The 24799-nt window shown below is 28.9% G+C and overlaps 1 protein-coding gene and 1 non-coding gene across 3 annotated transcripts in view; one reads left to right on the top strand and one right to left on the bottom strand.

Moving 5' to 3' along the window:
• Window positions 1-24799, bottom strand: part of LOC109596654 (glutamate receptor ionotropic, kainate 2) — a 50723-nt gene that overhangs the window by 14833 nt on the left and 11091 nt on the right. For both annotated transcript variants that reach the window (XM_020012229.2, XM_020012230.2), the window contains exons 3-6: window positions 24350-24505; window positions 13866-14050; window positions 8111-8268; window positions 1579-1720 (exon numbers count right to left, since the gene is read on the bottom strand). In XM_020012229.2, the coding sequence (XP_019867788.2) occupies window positions 1579-1720; window positions 8111-8268; window positions 13866-14050; window positions 24350-24505 (641 nt within the window). The remainder of the gene's footprint in view (window positions 1-1578; window positions 1721-8110; window positions 8269-13865; window positions 14051-24349; window positions 24506-24799) is intronic.
• Window positions 13183-13265, top strand: Trnal-cag (transfer RNA leucine (anticodon CAG)). Its single transcript has one exon. It is a non-coding gene; the product is annotated as a tRNA-Leu (tRNA).

The raw sequence follows: 24799 nt of genomic DNA, 5'->3' as shown, positions 1-24799 counted from the left end.
AAGGAATGGCACTTACATGAATCGAAATGTAAAGTTCACATAAAAGTAATGTTTCAAAAGACCATTCTTTCTTAAGTCTTTCCGAGTGCACTTCTTGTTCGAATAAATTACAGCGTAAATATACATGTTAAAAATCTACCAAACAACAAAGAATATAAAATTTCCTTTTATGTTACTAGAAGGAACTACAGGATCCCAAATTCAAATCAGTTCAATATTTATTATAAAAATAAAATATACTAAATAAAAAAAAATGTGTTAGACAATTTGAAAACTGAAACAATATAAATTTAATCAATAAATAAAATATTTTGTAGCTGGCGTATGAGCATGATTGTTTTAAAAATGCGAAGTTGCATTCTGTAAAATTTACATACCCATCTAGTATCATTAATTTTCAAATTTTGTCGAAGCAAATTCAATTTATTGAATAAAAGCATTATCGCAACAACATACAATGTAGATATTTTATTCAGTTTTTTACTACTATACAAATAAAACTTGTACATTGATATATGTTTCATTTTTAGGATTGCTATATATTTTCTGTGATTTATTTAAACAAACAATTTTAATTAATTTTATTCCTTAGCAAATGTGGATTAACCTGAATTAAAAATATTATTTACTAGCGAACATTAAATTAAAACTTTGACTATCCATTTACAAAATACAACTTTGCATCGAATTACTGCAACTCCAGATCGTAGAAGATTAACGATGGCAACACGAAAGTGCAAATAAGTATCGCAATTCCACAATCGATTTTGAACTTACTAACTAGCCAGAATTGTTATAATTGTAATAACACTTCATTTACAACGAAAGCTAGAGCAAAATAAATTTCTTCTACGTTTTCTGATATTAAAATCTCATTGAGGTCGAACAAAGAAAGCATTCCTTGTCTTGAAATGACTTCTTAACTTAACTTATTGAATGCTGAGTATTTCCAGTTAAAGTTAAATAAATGTGTTTATCCCTGATTATTACATTAACCGTAAATACGTTTACTGAAAACAAAGGGGAAAAAGATGATAAATGATCTAACAAGAAAAATAAAGTAAAGAGACAAAATTACATACAACCAAGTCATTTGGACCAAACTAAAAATATTTGAATAAATCCGATTTGAAAAATTTAATTCCTTTATTGACGCCTTATTACTACATAACAACATTAAAGAATCGTTTGTATAAGAGATAAAAGTTTTCTTCGTTTTCCAAAGGTCCTTTGAGATTGCCATTAAAGTCGACGTTGGGAGCTAAAAGAATTGCTTCCTTAAAGTAGATGTCTGCGGGAATAATGCATGAGCGTCAGAGAATGTATAAATTGCTACGTCTTTGCTACAAATATATTTCAATGCCAGACAGACGGAAAACGCCCAAATTACAGTTTTGTATTGAATTAATTGATAACTATAAGTTAAAGGTAATCGCAACCTATCCATTTTACTTCTGCAACTATAGGTTTACTAGAAATTTTAGACAAGAAATAAAGAACATGCATTGGAGAAGACAACTCATCTCATAAAAGTAAACCGGACACTAAGAAGTACTAAGTATCGAAGGAGAAACTTACTAAGGAAGTTATCAGGTAGCTGTGATAGTCGCTCATCATACCAATCTGTTGCGCCTGCTTCAGTACATCGTAAATCCTTTGGGTCGAACAATCCAGCACGATGTGCGACTCGGCCGAGTTCTTGATCTGTTTCAGCAGGGGCCTGAAACAGGAGTTCTAATTAGTTCGGGGCGGAATAAGACGGAAAAATAGCGTCTGCTTCCTATTGTAATTGTTTCGGACGGCGAATTTGCTTATCTCTGCGATAATTGTTGCGAACGAATTAAATCACTTCAAGAAATTAATTTTGGTGTGGGAATACTAAAGAGAAACAAACCAATCTTTCAAAGTAATTTTAAGCCTAAAGCAACGTATCTTTGTTAATATTTATTAGTAATATAAAATTTACTTAACTAATTAAAGAAATAATAAATATTATATAAATATTGACGTGCAAGTTTTTTCTGAATGACCTCCAAATAATAAATAGTAATTAACTACTTTTCTTAATGAAGGTAAACAATCCGATTATTTCATTTAATGCTAGCTTTCTTGACATAATTGTCAATTTTTAATAAAATATAACATTTTCTTTCCGATTTTCTCATGATATTGTTAAACTATATATATCATCTTGTAAAGAAGAGCATAATTTATATATCGCAGACTAAATAGAGCGTGTAAAATGCAATAACGAAACTTGAGTGATGAAAATGCATATTGTATAAAGATGCTGTTCTAAGATATAAATATTAATAGGTAAAATGATAATATGGAAGCAGCAAATTTTGCAGAATTTTAAATTTCGCCAGGTTGCACCAACTGATATATAAACTGAGAAACAATTATTAATAACAATTAAATCTAATTATTTTTAAATAAATTTTACTATTTTAATGGAAAATACATATTGAATTTCTGTGTTTTTTTTAGTGAAAATGTTTTTTATTAAAGTTGTAGTTTTTCTATACATATTGAAAAACCTTAATTATTTATCAATCACTGAACTTTCAATAAGTCACTAAACTTTCATAATAAAGCAGAAATCGGCTTTTCAAAAAGTAAACATCAATAAACATGTGTTTTTCATCTTAACGACCTATTTATTTGTGAATATCCGAACTGTAATCTGAAAAAGTTTCTAAGAAGAAAACAACTTGAGACGTCCCATTTCTAAGAACGTTAATATGAAATATAGTAGTGGTAAAAGTAAAAAATTCTGAAAAGAATAAATTTACTGAGTCCTTAAAGCGTTGTAGGCACACAATTGGAATACTCTCAGGAGTCTGAAATGCTAACGCTTTTGATTTGTGCCCTAATAAAAATGTGATAATCCCACAATAAAAACTTTTTTATTTTGTTTAACTGACCTTAATCGACTATATTTATACTTAGAATATCGTACAGTGCGTATGTGTCTTCACAAATTAGTCCATTAATATTAATTTGTAAGAAGATAATTTTCTCATCTTGAAATTGTAGCATTAGCATACTTTGAATAAAATATTCAAATAGTCTTATCTTATAATATGTACTTAACCAAATTTCCTTCATTTAGAAATTAATCAGAATTATTTAAGAGAAAAGTTATAATTAGGTTGTAGGATTATAAGTAAGCCCCCAAGAAGCTAAATGAGTTTTAACCTTTTAAATTTATTTTCATGTGATGTATTTTATTTATTTATATAAGTAATAATCATTTATGACTCGTTATCCCACCCTAATGCATGATTTAACGTTTCTAAGATACCAAAATTGAGACAAATTCCTTTTTTTACCACCTATAATTAATATTAATTGACACATTATAATGATAAATTATCAGACCGTGACTTTTCCAGCGTTGCGGAAAGCCTATTTAAAATTACAGGAGACGCTTTTACGGGTTATTCCAGTGGCTTTGCCCTCGGACCTAGTCATAAATTATTCTAAGCCTTTGTTTTTAAATGAACTATTAAATTTGCATTTTGTCGTATAATTAAGAATTAACAGCATCAAGAGCTTGCACGTTTTACCAGGATAAAAACCGGCATATGCATGTTCATATTTCTCGATACAAACGGATTCGTGCAAAGTCTTGTTTAATCAAAAAAGTATACGTTTGTATGTGCAGACGCAACGCTTGGGATAATTACAATTAGATGAATTTTAAATGTTATTGTCATATTTGCATTAAAGGCGAGCTTGAAAATTTACATTTAATTTTTTATTCATTCCCGAAACCCTTTTGCTCTTGGCGTTTTGCATGCAAAAATACTTTTTTCGAACATATGCATGTTGGTTTTTAAATTGGTTTATAATGTTTTTTTCTTCGAGTTTTAATAGGTTTTATTTTAAACTGGGGGACAGTATGCACCGAACATTATGAGAAATATAAACTCATTTTATTTAATGCTGTATTTATTAATAAAATTGAAGTAAGAGTTTACTTTTGATACGGAAGCTTTTTTAAGACCTTTGACAAATGATGATCATATACGTTCACATTGTCTTTGTCTGTGGCTTCCCACTTATATAAACAAATGTGATGTTAAAATGATCGATGGTGATAATATTTCTAGCAGTTCTAACTTATGAATGTCTTTGGATATTTGAATGCACGTCAAATACCGGAACGTTCTCAATACATGATATATGAGAGAATTTACTCCATGTAAAATAGGTCGAACATTACCCAATGACACGGCATGTCGTTAGTCTATTCGCAGAACTTGACAGAAATTGATTGAAATTGTTTCGTCTAAGCCATTGTATTTAAAAAAGTGAACAAATTTTAAGACAACACATGACCTACAAATAGAGAATATCTCTTCTTGGGGTAATAAATAAATACTTCTAGTAAGAAAAATGTGTAAGAAACAATAAAAGTTTTCTGAGACACTACTTGTTTGTCTTTTTCGTTTGTTACTTCAGGTTTACCTCCTTGATTTATCTGCACTTATTTTATTGCTCTGAAAATGGTTAAACTTGAATGCATTGGAATTTGAAGTTATCTGATGAAATATATTTACTCAATTGTATGGAAAGCTGTTTGTCATTGCCAGGAATGCATCAAAACTTAATATAACATGATAAGAAAGTTTTCAAAAGAACTTTTCAAAGTTACAAGTTGTCTTTCAAGAAAAATTTTACTCGTATCCTGATAAAATGACGTGATTTAAATATATTTTTCGTTAAAATATTAAGTGAAAATATACAATATTGAAAAAAAAATTAATACTTAAAAACGAATCATTCAACAACTTGCAACCAACTGTATACAGTTATTGAAATAATTAATAATTTAGTTTTTGTAAAATAAATATAATGATTTTTTAACCTAAACTCTATTTTTTCTTTTTAATTTCATGATTTGTTTCTTTAAAATCAAAATAATGTTTATCCAATAGAATTAGGTACAGTTATCATGTTTCTATTTTATATTTCTACAGTTGGTAATAATTTAAAGATTAACTGCAATCATTTTTAAAGTTTTTCATAATAATATAATACGCTTAATTCAATGATTTTAATTGAATCCCAAACGAATGAAGTTGGATGTATGCAATTGATTTCCAGGGAATAGTTAATAATGACTAAATTTAAATTTGTTAATTATTCTGGTTTAATTTGCATGAATATAAATAAATGAATTTTATTGAATTTTCTATATAAAAGTAATAATTTGATGTATAAAAACATTTTAAATTTCATATATAAATGCATGCAAAAATAATTATAATGACATCAGGTGCGTCTGATTATCGGTCCCATGATTAATTTACTTCTACCGTCGTAGATCAAATCTAAATTAATCAGTGAACAATATGATCGTACTATTTGTTATCATTCCATCAGCATAATTAACCTGTTGCTGAACAAGCAAAATTTCTGTGTTCTTAAATAAAAGGGAAATTTTGCTTATTTAGCGGAAAAGTTCCCATGGTAAGGTAGTGTGTGTCAACAATTTAATTAGTCTTTTAAAGTAGGTGTTGAGTTGGTCTTATTATAGATCAGGCATCCAATATACTACATTCAAAAAAAGTGCTTCTACTTGTGTGATTAGGACTACCCTGGAACCTTTAAAGCCCATATTGTCGTCATGCTTTATCATATTTATTAGTATTTAAAAGTATTTGATTGATTTCACTATGTTACAAGTTACAAGAAAGTGTAGATTCTTCAGAGCAACATAATTTGTTAACAAGAGTTTGGAAATGTTCTTTTAAAACTAAACTGATCTTAAATAATGATTAATCAATTGATTCTTCAACATTTAATTAATTAAACATATTTTATTTAAAATAGTTTTTTCTCCTGCTACTATTAATTAATTATTAGATTTGAAGATGGAAGGTAATATTATTAATTTAATTTAATATTATTATAAACGGTGTAAATTAAAATATAATAATGTTTAATATGTTAATTAAAAAATAAAATAAAAAATGTGCACACAATCCCCCGAAAGCTCTAATAAGTAATAGGGATGCTCTCATTTAATCCTGACGGTGGAGTAAGCACTGATTACCTACAGGTATTTACACTCGGTTCAACAAACGAACTAGCGTTGATGTTTGGCTTACTCTATTCGTTAGTTGGTAAGCCTTTATTTGCGACCCCATATCACGAACTAGCGACTGTTTGCTCAGGTATATATTTGCATGGAAAATTTCTATGCAAAGGTTCTTCTGGCTTCCACACGCGATACCCGTATAAGTACTGTTAACGTGGATGGTTGGATGGCTCTAGTTAATTGTATAGCAGTTTAGTTGTTCTTGTTTTTTAATTCTTTTCAGGTTTCCACATTTCCTTTTGAAATGAAATCCGGTTGCTAAACACCAGAACACTCATAGGTGTAAAATATAAATTCGGGAGTCTACTTTGTTTAGTTTACAAGAAAACAGATCCACTATAATATGTAAATAATTCAGAAACAAGTCGAAACTGTAATAACTAATTTGCAAGTACACAAAACAAACGGTAATATGCCCATATTTGCGTGTCCGAACTGCTAAAGCACACAGTATTTAAAGCACATAGAGAACCATTCAAAGTTCCAAGTCACTTAATGAAATTAACGAAACCTTCCTGCTTCTCATATCTCGCAGGATCCACATGTAGTGCTCTGCTGACTTTTTGTCAGTTGAAACCGTTGCACTTCCACAGTTATTTACAAACGACTCGTAATTTCATCAAAACTCCTTCGACCCTCCAGTTATTTTACTTTATATGACTCAGTTTGTTACACCTACAAAGAGCAAATTTCGCGATTTGCATGTGTATGTAAGTTGCGTAGCAAATGAAATGCAGTTTTTGTTCCCAGCTTGAGAATTATATCAGTTTTTACCTTTGAAGTGTGGAGCAAGAATATAAAATTTTAATTTTATAAATATCTAATTTTTTGTTGTTTTACTCTTTTAAGTTTTGTTAAACTCAAAGGCGTTCTTAAAGTCAAAAGGATATGTTACTTATGAATTACAACTTTCGTACTTCCAAGACATAGTTAACGTTTCAGACGACTTCTACTGTACACGTTTGTTTCCCTTATTCTCTAGAAGAGTAAAAACTTCTGTTTTCAAAATGAAACATAAACGGGGGAGATAATCTGATATTTCCAAGTAAATGCACAAACTATGTCAAATACCGGAGTAAAACTTTATTGTCCAGTGGGTATTATTCCTGGCGAAAACTCAGAAGAGCATATTACATACACTCCGAAAACTTTACCAGTCTAACTTTACAATTTATTTAAGTGAAGTAAGGATGTAACGCATTAAATATTAATTAGAGTGTTGCACTTTATATTCATAACTTTCCTATGCCACAATGAAATAGAAAATGTAACTTTAATGTAACAATTTTCGTTCGTCAGTACTGTATATAATTAACATGTTACACAAAAAAGAAATTCCATACAAATACAAACTTTTGTCTTTGTGCATATTTTACATACGATTCTATCAAGGTTAAACTTGTAAATTTGGTTTATTAAAAGTTTGTAAACAATAAGTTTTCATAGTTATAAATCATTGTTTTTAACAAAATATTTCATGGAAAATGTTTGGTTTAATGAAAAACTTGACTTGGAGATTCCAATTTTGTTTGGAGTAAAACGAAACAACTAATTTATGTACATTTTAATTTAATTATTTGTGCATTATTTCATTATTATTCCTCATAATGGTCTACATAACTATGTAGTAAAGAACAATTATTTTTAAAAAATGGTATTAATACTGTTATTAATTGTTTGAACGGTATTAATGTTACCTACAAATATCATATTCATGTTTTAATTTCACTTTGGGGTCCTAACTAATTTATCACACGACAAAACTGAAACAGATAGTAATTTAACTTAATTATACCTGTCTGGTATGCTGCATTTGTAACGCATATACCTATGTAAATATAATGCCAAATTCCCAGTCCATTTCACATTTGTGCATTGTAAAACCGAAACCGAAATAATTACAACAGAAATTTCATTAGGCACGCAGCGCAAACAGAAGTGTATGTGACGGCCGTTCTGAGTTATTAACAGGGCAACATAGATAAGCCATGATCCTACCTGTAGTCATTTCCTTCACCCAGCTGACGAACAGTGATGGGAAACTCGTAGGGTCCGTGAGCCTTCAGAAGTTCCTGCAGACGTACCAGGCCCTCATTATTCTCGTAGATAATCGTGAAGGATTTCCAACCCCAAGCCTTCACTAAATCGACGTATGCCTGTAATAAAGAAGGCCAATTTATTCTTTTAATCTTGCATTTTTATCAAACATAAACATATTTTTTATATCAATTTATATGATAAGAACATAAAGAAAACTTTTGTGTTTAATTAAATAATAATAGTGGCCACAGCAACGTTAGTTCAAACGTCAACTAAAAATAAAGCCAACCTTGAGGAAATGGGACTTGCTGAAATTAGTTTAAAGACTAAGACACTGGTTTCTACTAAAAATGTGAAAGACGACCCTCAATTTATAATATAATCTAAATTATATAAATATTATATATGATAAATGTATTTTATTATAAAAACGAACGCAAAGACAAATCCAAAATTGTGACGAATTGGTTAAAAGTCTAAAACATCGATGTTTTGTCTTTGTTATTCCAATCTTCAAACATCATTCCTATAAAAAATTAGGGGTCACGTTTATAACCAAATTTGACATAAAAATATAAATTTAAATCACAGCAATTCAAGTAGCTTGAAGGGATATATGGTAGACTTGTAGTATATTCAGAAGTCGGGCCAAAATTATAAAACAAAAATAATATTATACAGTTTTTAATGTTAAATTAAATAACACAGAATTTGTCATTAAAAATTCCTTTCTAAATTCAATTTTATGATACTGTATAAAACAATAACAGTAAATTAATATTAATATTAAACAGTTCACATTAAATAAAAGTTATGGCTTAAATATTTCACATTTTAAAAAGTTTATATAATAATGACCACTAGTGTATTTATATTGGTTATAGTTTAATTTACATGTACGATTTTATTAGTTTCATTACGATTTATGAGTAACAAAATAATTTAATATTAAAATAAATTTATATATAATGATAAATTTTATTAAAATTAATTATTTTATCAATAAACATTATGTTTTATAATAGTTATATAATTTTATATAAATTGAAAATAATTTATTTAAACTTGAGAATGTATAAAAATTAACTATAGTTATATCTATAATAATAAATAAATAATGTCTATTTTATCCGTTAATTAAATTTTACATAATACGAACAACTTTAAATAGTCAAACTTTTGTACCCTCCGACAGTTATATGAAACAAAACTTTGAAAGTTTATTTTATTATCTGAATATTTTATGAGGAAATTGAAAATTAAATTTAAAATTTTAGCTATAAATTTCATAGAGTCGACCGAATAAAGCAATTTTACGACGATATAAATAATAAAAGTTAGAGTAACTGAAAACGCTAATAATAGCTATAAGACATTCCTTTTTGAATATAAATAACATTATTATTGTTTAAAATATACATCGTTTGTAAAAAGTATGTCACGTTTAAATTAAAATGAATATTTTAGTGTTTAAAAAATTAATGCGATTTCAGTTAAGTAAAAACTTCTTTCTAAATATTTTACGAGTTCGTCGAAATAGTGTTAGCGAAGTTAGATGAATCCCATGCAAAGTTTTCGAATTTTTACAAACTGAATTAGTTTGCAAAGAATCCAACCGTTTTTAAATAAGCAAACGACAACTTTCACGGACTACCCGACAAATAAAATCAAATGGAATAAACGTCACTTTCGTAAATTAGATTTCAAAGTACGCGTTTAACTTATCACGAGTCTAGGTTTTCAAATAAAACCCTCTGTACTTTTTATTATTCAGTGAGGGTGCATATTCGACAAACTTTTGACGTATCCTGTATCACCGTTATTGATAAGAAGTTAAACTTGTTCCTAGAAGATATTTTGCATATTTTATAGTTAAGTTAAACTTTTTAGCGAGTATTTGCATACGTTAAATACAAATATATAAATGAAAAGATGGTAGACTTGTAATTTGCTCTTAACAAAATTGTAAAAATAGATTTGTGTCTTGAGCAGATGCATTATGTAACATAAAAGCATTCTCTTTATGCAGAAGCTGGTTGGGAATATAAAATGTAAGTTATTATATACGTGAAATTTACATTTATAGTAAGCATTCAATAGAATGTAAATGTTGAAACTCACAAAATTGCGAACAAGAAATCGTTCTTAAAAATTCAGATTTTTCTATTGCCACTCTAAAGTGGCTTCCTACCCACTTTTATATTTTATTCAATGAAATAAACTTTAAATTATACTTTGTTTATAATATAAACTCAGTCACACAGAACTTGCTTTTTGTACTTTTTTGTATAATTTTTGTGTGAAAAATTCGACACAGACATTTCAGTTTTGTTGTAAATTTTAGTCATATAAAAGAGGTTAATAGGAAACAGATTATTACCTTAAGAGGAGAAGAGATTTATTAATTATTAGCAATCGTATGAATTAGAGTGGAAGTACCTCCTGGAATTTTGGAGAGCATGGTCTGAAGGAGGTGAACCTGTGAGAGGATCAGGAAGGCTATGAGTGTGTGTGTTTGTTCTCATAGTGCAACAAGATTGGAGTTGTGTAGACGGAATATGGAATGTAATGAGGTCGTTTTCAGTGTCCTGATTTTGTTTGACCATACGTGGTGGTTGTGTTAGAATCCACCTTGGAGGAAAACTAAATTAAATTAAATTTTCATTAAAAATTAATATAACCACGCAGAAATATACTAAGGAGATTGGACCTTACCTTAAGACACTTCAAAATCCAGTTTCCCGACAGGATAATATCAAACCTTATATTGAGAGGTTTATTTAAACGTGATTCCAACATTTTGATGAAAATTTGTTATCCTGCTTAGCAAGATCTCCGAACTTATCATCGATTGAACACTTGTAAGACATCATAGGTGGAAGTGATTCAGAACTTTTGTATGAAATTTTAATGAATTACTCCAAACTATACACCCAAAAACAATGACATGAAATCTCAAAATATCTTCAGTTTTTCTAAATTGTTATACATCGTTACAGATTCAATCACCAGTCAACTCAATTTACCCGATTTACTCGAATAAACGTAAAAGGACACTTCACTCTAATTTTATTTGTTAAATCGTAAATGACCACAGTAAAAGTTTTCAAATGAACGGTTAAGTTTTTTCGGGGAATTAGTAGACTTGTTTGAATATTAATGACCTATTTAAATTCAGTTACTGATTTTAAATACCCTTTTATAGTGTCTTTATTTGCAACAGTCTATGAGAAAACAATATTGCCAAGTAAATATTCATGAGCATTGAAAAAAGGTTTTCAGGATACTATCCTAATCCCAATTCTCCAAGGAAATTATGGAGGACCTTCACGGTGATCTATCAGATAATTTAAAGGTTTAAATTTTATTTCAAAAAAATAAATTAACATTGAAAGCTATTTAGGATCATAAATATAGATTAAATAACTATAATTATCACATGAATAAAACATTAATTAAGCTTTTTTAAGATCATTTAAGGTGATAAAAAATGTATTCAAAACATTGTTCATCTCGTCGACATCATCACTAGATTATATTGAAATAAACTTTTTATATCACCAAGATAAGTAAAAAATGTAGTATCATCCAGATTGACTCTAATCGATGTGAAGTTTACTGTCTTGCTCGACATGTAAAGAAGGTTTATATAACTGAATAGTCTTACCACTGTACAAAATTAAAATGGTACGTTTTCAGAATTTAGAAAAGAAAAAATTCCATGTAAAAAGCTATTATCAAGTATTTATCAGCACAGTAAAAGCTGACCTTTGAGCTCTTTTGGCTATTATCTTAAGGACGATATCGTAAGTTATTCCTAAAAATCAATTACCACCCAATCTGAAATGGAATCTCTAAGGACAATCTGCGTTAATTTAATGGCATAAAATTCCCAAAGATAATTAAACCGTTTCAAACAGTTTGCCTAGCCCGCGTAATGTCAATAGTTTAAGGCCCGGCTTTAAAATAAAACGAATGCACCAGTTAATCATGGACTGTTAAATAAAACCCTCTGGCCAAAATCCAATAATTGAGTCGTCCATTGCCTTATACACTGTCTGCTGTCCTACCCTCCTCGGATAGTTTATATTGTCTTTGCCCGCTCGGGGTATATTTTAATTAAACAATTTGTTTGTTTGGTCCTTAGTACGTGATTGTTTCTGGGAGCGACTTCTCATTTAATGTATTAATCTAATGAGTTTTTGAAATTAGTTGGGAAAAACAACCAAGACTTATGTGTGTTATCAAATAAACTACAAAATTATTATTATTATAATTTATTCGACTACAGGTATAAGGCCATTGTATTTACATTTGATTATTTTGCCATATTGTCATATTTTATTGTCACCCAGCATTTCGGGAAGAGCACTTTGGAGTGATGAATCCATGTTCAACATTTCTTCAAATAAAGGAATTGAGGAAACGTTATGGTTTGGGATTCTTTTCCTTGGCATGGTATAGTACCAATACAAAAAATTACAAACGATAATTTATCAGATACATAGCAAGGCATTTTTAAGCAGGATAATAATCCACAGCATGCGTGCAAAGTTGTTGGTTAAAAAATAATTGTATTGAAGATCTAGATTGGCCGGATCTAAATTAATTTGAAAATTATCTTGAATAAAACACCAGAAACCATCATGTATAGATGAATTTGGTTATTAAGTGGAGGGATTGTGGAATATAATTTCAACCGACCGTTGTTAATATCTCATTGAATCTATGTCCACCAGGCAATATGTATATATAGAGAATATTTCTGTGATTTACGTACAAATTGAATAATTATAGAATGTGTATAATATAATTATTTTTAATATAAACTAAAATATTTTGATTACATTTAATTATGGATGTGCATTTTGTAATTAACAGTAATATGTACTATTGAAAATGTGTAATAAACAATAATTTAAGCAATTAATAAAATATGCAATTACAATATATTAATTGTCATAAGAACAAAGCGGCAATAACAACTTTCTATTACGTTATGAGATAGTATAATAAAAAGTGCTACATATGTCAGGATGGCCGAGTGGTCTAAGGCGCTGCGTTCAGGTCGCAGTCTACTCTGTAGGCGTGGGTTCGAATCCCACTTCTGACAAACTTTTTTTAATTTGAATGTGCTATTGGAATAATAAACAAAATACCCACATATTTGATTTCAAGAAGTTTCTTTTCTTTTTCTACTACGTATATTACTTCTTCACATATTTCAAATAGTTCAAATCCATTATATTAAATAAATTAAAGTAATCAAAATCTAATTGACCTATATACAATACTCATTTCTGTTCAGTTCATGTAATGGAAGATATGGTAATGGAATGGAAGATCTTTCACATTCATTAATTTTATGATCTCCATTGATACACCATATGAATACAAAAATTATGTTTAAAATAATCATTTTACCAACCAAGAAACTGCCTAAAGAAACGTGGTGTAGTTTCCTCTATAATTTTCTCGTAAAGAATCGTTTCCGATGGGCCATTTGTCGCGGAAGACACAGCTTAGTCTAAGCCTTTGTAATTGCTGTATTCACTTTCACCTCCAGTACAAAACTCAAGTCACACTACTTTATATTCCGGGACCGTGCAAAACGCTCCATTGCTTCTATGTTATCATATTTCCGAGATTTCCCATTGACTACGTTCATTATTCACGATTACGTCTCAGGTGCAAAGCCTTGGGGGCGTCTTACCTTTGAAAGCGTCGTCGGATGGGGATAAAGATTCACAAGACAGCTTTCCCGCCGGAGTCTGTAGTCCCATCGTGTTTCCAAGTGTGGAATCTCCATTGTGTCACATATCGACTGCACGTGACTGGCAGTGTGTGCTGACTGGGGCCCGAAGATGGCAGCCACTCCGCTCCTTAGTAGATGGCAAACTGGAATAAAATTGATTATTTATAAATTATCAATAGATTAATGACATATACTACCATTTATAAATATAATCTGTATATGATTAGGGTATAAATCCGCATGAAAAAAAACCGAAGAATTTTTAGGAAAAATAAAATACAAACCAAAAAATATTAGAAAAAACTTAAGCATAGTTGTCACTCCATGTCAACTCTCTTTATGTATTTATATTAATAATTAATAGTTAATTTAATTTAATTTAATATTGAATTCTAAACTGTGTCAATTTTCATTCAACATTTATATCGCTTTTTAAAAAGAATTTTTCAAATTCAATTTAGTTTTTCACTTGCTCATGACCTGTTGAACAAAAGAAACGCTCCGTCGAAAGCAAGACGGAAATTATACGTTGATGTATGTAACGTGTAAAGGGACAAAGACAAAACGATATCTCGGGATGAAAATTACAATATTAAAGAAGGCAACTCTCTACTCGTCGAATCGTATGCTGCGAAAGAGGATGACTGCGTCATGACGGGGCAACTCCGACTACAAACTACCTGTTTAATAATTACTGAGAACTCAGTTCAGTGTTTATCAGTCCTTAAATTATGTAAGCTTTCGTATACTCACACACACGAGTTTTACTTTCATGGTTCACTCATGATGAGAATACGTGCATTAGCCGGCTACGTATCAACAGACTTTTGTTCCTTAGTAAGTGAAGTGGGGGCGAGAAAGTAGGCAATAAAGAAAACAAAACAAGCCCAATTTCATGGAAAGTTTGCGATGAGTCTTTATAATGACTCGACATTAATTTAGAGCAAATATATAATTCTTTATAAATATATTTATTGTTGGAAGTTTAATAATGTAATCCATCGCATATTAATATAATGGAGTTCCCATATTAACATCATTTAATAAATAATTTAATGCAGTCTCAGTCAGCAATCGATACCACTTAAACTTGGAACTGGCAATATCTCGAATACTCTATTAGCGGCTTTAACACCCTTGTGTATGTGCATGTTTAGCCGATAGCTACAAATTGCTCGTTTCAGACGACTTTTGTTTATAAAACAAAGGAAAAGTGTGAATAAACAGAAATAAATCATTAAACATTCCGTAATTTACGAAATGACACTTTTGTACTGTATTCTCTAAATTGAATACTTGCAGCTCATTGTTCAAACTTTTACTCGAAATGGATTAAACAATTATTGGCGCCGATTTGTTTAGCTCAAAGCGTCGAATTGTTTGAATTCTCTGTCGTTTTGTGTGTTTATATTTGCGATTGTTTAAAAGATGCATGGAAAATGTACATTTAAGCTTTTAGTGTAAACATTACTAAAAAAATACTAATCTATGTGTGTAAAATAAATGTTCAACGTTTTTGTCGATGTAATGTATTTGTGTTTTATTTTATTTACGTGCCTCAAATATCTAAAGCTAAACTATTTGCAGAGGTAAAATACTTGTACGTTCGATTATGTTGCCCATATATAATATCCATCTCTATTTTACTTTGCATTATCGAATAATAATACCTAGTAGTATTAGTATTAAGACGCTGATCTTATACTTATAAAATTTTGATCCTATTTTATACGTGTATTAAATTAGTAAGGGTAAGTTATCTGCAATGCAGTTTCAGGAATTAATAGTTCGTCCTCCAAGCAATTTATGATGAAATTGCTTTTGCACATCGAAGTGACAATTTCCTATAAATTATCGTGTTATATATTCTCTAATAATATCATCACTACTTTAGAACAGAAAGTTGAGTAGGTCTAATTACATTATTTAAGGTTTAATTGAGGTGGTAAATCAAAACAAGAACAAAGTGAAAGGTACTTCTTGGTAAAGTGACTTTATCCGATTAAACTCTCAGTTAACAACGTTTGAGTGAACCTGATAAAGTTAACAATCCGTTGAATGTGTTTGTGTAATTCCCCATATTAAAATACTTGGACTCACTTTTGATATATCCCACAATAATTTGATAACCAGACGGGAAAGTCAGATTTCAGAGCTGAATAATTTCTACAATTAGATACCATATTTGCTATACTAGAATCGTTTTAAAATGACTTGAGTTGAGTAATTTTATATCGTGCAATATGTACAAATTTGTTTTGATATAGTTAAATAACATTTTTTATTCTCGTAAATTAATTTATTCAACATTCAACATATCAAAAATTAAGAGGAATTGTATGTTCACAAATGAATCTGAGCAAAAGGGATTTAAGAGTTTCTGGAAGAACCAAACTAATTTAATTTAAAAGTTTAATCATTGACAATATTCCATTAGGAGTTTCGTTCGTCGCGGCTTTATTTGGAGAAACATTTACAGAAAAGATAAATATTATGTTGTTAAACCTTAGAGAACTCAATGATCATATTTTATACAAAAAATGTGTTAAATTAATATGAGAAAAACTTACATTTCAATACAGTAAGCAAACATTAACAATAATTTTGAAATTACAAATTATAGATTATCAGTAATATAAGCAGCTCGCCTCCATGAGTTTATACAAGGTATTATGAAAGCTCATCGGTACGTACAAGTAGTGTTAAGGTCTGTATGTTCAAAGTATCCCAGTCGTCCAGTTTCAGCAAAACAACACCAGCCCTCATATTCTACGTGTTTCAACGTTATGTTTAGAACAAGCTCATGTTTCGGTTTTACCTTGTCCATCCCGTTCTCCCCGCTTATTCCCGATTGAACATGTGTGGGATATGATGGGAAGAACACTGAAGCAAGAAACTCGAGTATATATGGGGTTCTTTACGTCAGGAACCAATCTGATAGCCAGCATGCCAAGACAAGAATCTGAAGTGGACACAGTATTGATCATATTGTCATTAATAAGTATTAATTTTTCGTTTTAATCAAAGGCATGATTTATACTCCTAAAATATTCCATACGACTACGGATTATAAATGTAATCTTAACTTGTTATTACATATAATAGAAACAGGAAGGTTAATACATGAAAATGACATTTAGAAGAACCTCATTATATCTAACCATAAAAGCTCTTCTGTAAAGCGACACAGTTCTATCAAATTAGCTCCATTTGCATATTTATTGGTGTATCAACATCCTCGTACTATTCCCATTTGTCATTTTGTAGTCGAAATTGATCTATTATCTACTGCATATTCATATGTCTTAAAATGCAAAAGTGGCACGGTCCTCTCCCACATGTTGATAATGTTTATGGAAATTTCATTGATTTTAAATTAGTTCATTATGCAAACGATGATGATTTAAAACCACAATATTTAGTGTTGTACAAGAATGCAACTAAATTTAATATTATTATATTATTAATATAATTGTACTATTAATAGCTGCAATATCATTTGATATGATTGTAAATTATGTATTCTCCAATAATGTTTTGTTATCTAATACTTATTAGAATATAATTGTTCCCAAATCCAAATTTAAACAAATAAATACACAAAATTATAAATTTAAGCCAGTTAATGTACAATATTAATTAATAATATACCTATAATACCTTCTGAGTACTAACTAGTTGGGAGGTCATTAATCTGATCTTCCAAAATCACCAGGAGCTTTAATAAAAATTCAAGCCATACATGCCCTTGATAATTTTCAGTTATTGTCTCGTGTAAGTCCTTAATATAATTTGTGTTGAGGACGTGATTAGAAAAGTTTCCTTGTGGTAGTGAAAGTTAAAACGGTTTCCTAACATCTGCTTCGCTCTAAACTTTTGTCCCTAAATTTGGCAACTCGTTCAAAACTCCCTTGTTTAACATATAATCTAAATGTATTCATAACTTATGGGGAAAGATAAATTTATTTTACACGTTTCAAATTTATTTATGGGACCCTAAAATTGACCATAATTTTTAACTAATATCTAAAATAAATGTTTACATTACTACAATTACAATTAAATATTATACCACTTATACTTTCAAAACAATCCAATTTTGTATGTACGTATATACGCTTTAAATTTTTTGGGGAGCTTTCTTGTCTACACCACAGTTCTCTTATTTGGAGACACAAATTCTCATATAGAAGAGAAGTGCATATCTGACAGTTAAAAACAATGCAGTGTAAAATTTTACTTTTTTATGAAAGAAATGAAGAGGGGTGAGTACAAAGAGCAATAAAAATATCCTTATGCAGTACATGTATAATAAAGGGAGGCAATTTATTCTGATTTACCACTTTCTCACTTACCTTTGCCTGAATATACAATACATGTATACATTTCTATGCATATACAGGGTTTTTAACATGTAAAAGTTTAATAAACATAACTTAAACTTAAATCCAATTAATAATAATAAAGTTTAACACATAAATTAATAGAAGTTAGTTAATGCATTCGAGAAATGCAATCAATGTTTTAGATTTATATCTTGGATATTAAATAACTTGGAACCTGAATGTTAAATTGATTGAATTGTAAGTTAATAATAAACATGTGCGACAAATCTTTTAAACTACATTTTATTTTACTATTATTTTTCAGCACTTGCTTGATAACACTATTTGTTTAGTTTGGTTCGTTTACAAAATTTAATTAATTTATCATACTTTGATAACTTCTACTAACAATGTATATAAATTAATCATTTGGTATTTGTATAAAACTTTTATCTTATATTGACTGAAAAGTTTGTGCTTGTGATGAATTCGAATTGGTTTTAGAAGCAGACAGGAAATGTGGTTTGAATATTTGTTCAAAGTTCTTTTTATGATCCCTAAATTAAAAAAGAAAAAGTCAAAGCCAATGGTGACATAATAATGACTAACAATAGGGAGTAGGATAAAGCAACTGATCCAAATCAATTTTCGTGTTCGTAAATAATTTCTTCCAGTTTCGTTCTCACGACGATAGTTCAGTTAAAAATAGATCAATATATTGAATATTAGGTGTTAACAATTATTGTTAAGTTAGCTTAGGTTAGGAAGTATATTGGAAAACAAAACTAAATCTTTGCCCAATTTATATCATTTCTAAAATACCTTTTTTCATTGTGGTATTTTTTAAAGAATCAATTTCTTAGTTTCCAACTATTATTCAAAGTAAAACAAGTCTACTTTGTTAATTAAACTTACATTTTATGCTGGTTGTTGTCCATTGTTTCGTGAATGAAACAAACGCTTTTATACACGTATCTAAAATGGAAATGGGAGTTGAATAACTCTCGAATTTCCGTTGATTCAATGACAAATCACATGAAATTTCAGTCACGACAAAAGTACTTCATTGAATGTTTGATATCGTATCGTGGACACCTATTTGGCACTTAATGGAAAAAATCATTATTGATAGGTTATTTACATTTACAATAATTACAAGAATTTTTCATAAATGATTGAATTTTTATTATTATAAAAAAATCCGTTCTGCTAAAATGTGATAAAGGAAGGTTTGGTTAAAATTTAATTTAAGTGCTTAAGCTAGTAACTGCCATATTATCGATTGGCTCTGACTAAATTATTTCATTTTCGTTATTCCGGGATAAGTGCATCTTCAGATTTAAATCATAATCAAATGATTGTATGAAACCGGATCAATAACAAACAGTTATACATAATATATTTGAAAGGAACATACTATGTGCATGCCTACAAGTAAACATAAAAATGCAAATTGGTCCCGTATTGTTTTTTTAGTTGGCAGTATCGAAATTTTGCATGAAATATTAGAATTTTGTTTGCGCACCTGTTCTCTGTTATTATGTCGGGCCGAACACAGTTTTCGTAAATGTGAATTAATAATAACATGTTGAACAGAAATGGGAAATTAATTTTAGTTAATCTCGCTTGTTTTGTCGACATGACAATTTAAAAACCGAAACACGGATACGGTTAATGGAGCAATAATTATACAGACGGAATTAAAAACGAAAAGCTTTTATGAGATTAGAATTAATTAAATTTAACATTTTTCTGAAAAAAATAATTAATGACGAAAATATTAATTAAAAAGTTTTTTTGTGTATTGACCACAATTGATATATTTATTGATATATCTTTCAATAATTGAACTAATAGAATTTTGTATTAAATAGCCGGTGTGACGTTTATATAGCATTAGAAGGCATAAACCGAATTACGGCAGTGAACATCTAGCAAATTTGCACCGATTATATCAACTCTCTAGTTACATGTTCCGAATTTATGTAACTTTATCTTCAAGACCGCAACATAATTTACTGTTAGGAGATATTAGTGCCAATGCATATTATACAAGCACTGGCCAACCAGAGATAATTTACCAGTGATTAAGCAACGTGTTTAGTACTGAATTAAACTAGTTCATCTATCCATGAAATTACTTCGCAGTTTTGATAAATCTCCTACAGGATATCCATTATCATTTAGTAGATATATACCATAACCAAATTGTAACGTGAATTTATAGTTATTATGTATTCCACAATGTGGAACAATACAGTCTGTGTGTGTGTAGTGCTCATTATTAAAGCAAATGGCAAAAATTTTAGGATTACTTATTGCGAACTATTAGAATAATATTAATTTACTATTATTGTTTTATTCAATAGTATAGAAATTAGTATATTCTTATTATATAAAATGTTACACATATTTTTCTGAACTGAGCTGGACCTAAATTTCAAAAATAATTTTTAATAATTCAATCTACATGCTTTGTATAATAAATATACTTGTAATTTTATAATTTCATATAAATCCCGTATTTTCAGAATATACGACAAGCCTTCAAGCTTTTTAAATTGCTGTGATGTAATCATTTAAATTTGTAAATTTATATATGGAGATTGGGGCAGACAATACAAAACATCGATACATCGATCCGTCACAAATTTAGATTTGTATTTGGTATCGTTTTCATATTGAAATACAACATATTCATTGAGAGAATCATTTAATATTAGTAAAATTAAATTAACTAGTTGCATAATAGAATAAAAAAACAATAAATATTAAAGGTACTGGCATCCAATTCAAGTAATATAGCTCATATTTTTAATATATTTTAATAAGTTCCTATAATTAAGGGCACTAGTGTACATAATATAACCACGTCACGTTTCATAAAACATAGTTAAAAATACAGCAACTTTTTTAATAAGGTCAGCCACTAATTTATTTTTTAGATATTTTTCCCAAATGGCTTGTAGCTTTTACGTTTTACATCTTTTAATTAAAACCGTTGACCGTGGCATTCACGAACATTCTTTTAAGAACGGCGTTTCAGGTATTATTTAAATGCAAAGGCATGGTGGAAAAAAATTACCATATTTAGTCAAAGGTATCTTTAATCACTTAATAATAAATAATTGTTTTCCCTAAAATATGTAAACATTATAGTTGGAAAGAAAATGAAAATCAATACCTGGCTCTATATCGAATGGATTTACAAAGGACAAGCCCTGGATTGTGGTGTAATTAATTTTTAATTGTAGTGATGTTCGAAACACGTTGTGACAGACAAATTTAGTGAAGCCAGAAGATGTATTCAGTTCTGACATTAGCACATTGTATGTCTTGTATGTGTCTGTAACCATAATTACGAGGTCAGGACAACGCAACGATTTAATGCTTAATACCAGTTGCGTTGTCATCATCCCTTCATATTTGTTGCTGGATCGATCTCGAATTATGTTGACGCATGTTATTTTTGCTGGAGGAGCTCAATGTTTCGAGACAGCGAGGCGACAATTGATTAAGGGTGCCCAAGTAGAAACAATATAAGTTTTACCTGACTGTATATTATCTACCATAATGAGTGACGTGTTTTAATGAACGACGCCGAATTCATTAAAAAAAATTAACTTAATTTTTAATAAACAAAGGAAAATTAAAAGGAGAAATTATAACACATAAATACTTTTTATTCACGCCAAAGGACCATTAAATTTTAAACGACCCCTTTTGTTGAACGTTAGGAAAAGGCAATTAAAAAAGAAATGAAATAAATGATTTTACATAATCCATATTTCCCAGTTTTTATAATGTCTTCATAAAGTCGCAGGACACAATGCATATCCGTCCGCTCTTGCCCATAAAATATTAGATATGACGATCGTTTCTTGGCAGTGGCGCATATTCCGGGGAGGAAAACTGAGAACTATATGAAGGTCAATGATTTATTAAAGTGGTGCGGTCCGCAGATATTTCTATTAAGGTTATATTGTTACGGCTCCTTTTATTTCAGATATTTTCTTGTGCGTGCGACAAATTTTATTACTAGATTTATTTATACGCTTTCCTTGAATCGGCCCGTATACGGCCACGAATGGGACGCACATGGACATTTAGGAGAATATGGCTGAATTAGCGTCACATATTTTATTAAAGACATTTGATTCAAACTGACATTTCTCGAATTGAATTTACTTATTTTTGGTACCTCTAAACTTCTAGGTATTCTGCTCATAAATTTCATGATTTATTAAAAAGCATTTTGTGCTGAAACTATTATTTTTTCAGATTTATTATTAAATTTAATGAAAAACATATTATTTATACAATTAAGTATTATTTATTTTATTTACTTTTCTACACTAAAATTTTATAATAGGAAGAATTCGAAATCATTAATTATTCTTCTTAAGCTTGTCTCTGCCAAAAAACTCCTTACTTGCTTGTATTATATAAGGGGTTCCTTTACAAACATTTTGAGCTCATAGACATGCATTTTATTACTCGTAATTATACTATAATTACGAGCATTTTAAATCCTGACTATAAAAAGATCCACTATAGAAAGTTGATGGAGAAAGATGACGAAATTTATATAAAAATAAAGCAGGATCTTGATTGTCAATTAAGTTTGTTGTTCATGATTTTTGTTCATAGCAAGAGAGTTGATAATTAAGTTTCAATTATTAAGTAGTAGTTTTTAAAGCTACTATTTACTATAGGGGTCTTCAAAATAAATTTGCAGCTCTGTCGTATAGATCATACTTCTAATTTAGGAGGTGAAAATGAAAAAATTGAACGTTTTCACTAAAATTTAATAATTATGGAAATATGGTAACACGATTCCTTGAAAGAAGGCATATTAGATGTAATATTTAATAAATTTTATAAAAAAAAAATAAAATAAAATTGTTTTGTTGCATAGTTTCAGTTATAATTTCTATTATAACAATATCTGCGAAAAGTAGTATAATAAATTCATTTGAATGAAGGTATTTTGGTATATCCGTATATTAAAATGTTCATCTGTGTTCATGTTTATCTTATGCAAATAGTATAAATTCATAAACATAATATGTCATAAACACATGACATTTTTACAGATTAGTATATGACTTATTGCAATATTATTTTTTGCAGATATTTCAAGAACAGAATCTAACTTTAAAGAACATTAATATTTTCCAAATCCACGGAAAATTGTAATCTGGAAAATTTGTGTTTTGGACATAACGTATCAAATTTCTCAAAATCAGTCAACAAATGTAATAAATAAAGTGTGAATTAAATTAACAATCAGAACTAGATAAATGTTTCGTACATAATATCGGAGTTTCCCTTTTGAAAATTAATAATCTCTAAATGACCAACTGATGATAAATGTAATATATTAAATTTTCTATGAAATAGTAATACCATTAACACAACTAGTATGAATGTCATTACCAGATATTACGTACCCTGAATTAGTAAATATATAATGATTTACTAACAATAGTCATAATAACTAATTGCAGTAGGATTATGAATTATGTATTGTATAAATGTATGTATGTTGTCTGCATTTAAAAGTAGAATATAGCAAAAATTATAAACATAAACATTTCCTCGCATACAAATACCGTATAGTAACATTACATTGTACGTAATGTAACTTCACAACATTAAACATTATATTTTGCGTTTCACAAAAGCAATTGAAGCCTTCGTCTGTTAATGGTGTAGATGCGATGTAATCTGTTCTTAGAGTCAAACACAATAGAAAATATAAAACGAGCTCCAATTTAAATCTATAACATTGAGAATATGTCCGTATATTGAATTGTTAAATTACTAAAAATAATACAAAATATGATAACATATGTAAGAATTTCGTAGTGAATGTGTCGAAATAAGGGTCAGTAACTTTATAATTTAAATTCCTAGTAATATTTGTAGGTTCGACATTTAATATTCACATATGAAATGTTAACTATTTATTTAACTCAGATATTAATGTTGGAAATATACAAAAATTTTACATTATATATTGTCATATTAAAGGGCATGGATGCCTAAATGTGTGTATCAAAAAAATAATAGTGGAATTGTACATTTCAACTAATAAATAATTAAATATCTTACCTTTTTTGGATGCGTGAAAGCTGTCTTGAGGAGGGATCTTTTCAATTTGTGCGCTCAGTTTCGATCGCGGTAAAATAGCTCTGTCACTATTTATTTTTTCAACCGCATATCGAAAAGCTATTTCTTGTTTGTCATCTGCAGGATGGAACAATCCTCCTATAAAAACATAGTTTTCTATAATTTACACTCTTTGACCATAAAATTTGAAGTGCTTTAATATTTAATGTGTTATTTTTTTAAATGTGGTTAAAATAGAGACCATTAAATAAAAGGAATAATCTACATTTAAATAATATACAAACATTCATAGAATACTTTTTAGATTTACATTATTTATTTAAATAAAAATTATGTAAATATATATAACAATATTTTATTTTTATTTTTTACATAAAAATTAATTAAAAATAAATATAATATATATAATAATATAATACAATATAAGTATAA

The sequence above is a fragment of the Aethina tumida genome, chromosome 3 (assembly GCF_024364675.1).
Source record: "Aethina tumida isolate Nest 87 chromosome 3, icAetTumi1.1, whole genome shotgun sequence".
NCBI lineage: Eukaryota > Metazoa > Arthropoda > Insecta > Coleoptera > Nitidulidae > Aethina > Aethina tumida.
The sequence above is the reverse complement of the archived record's forward strand: the minus strand, read 5'-3'. Positions and strand labels throughout refer to the sequence as shown.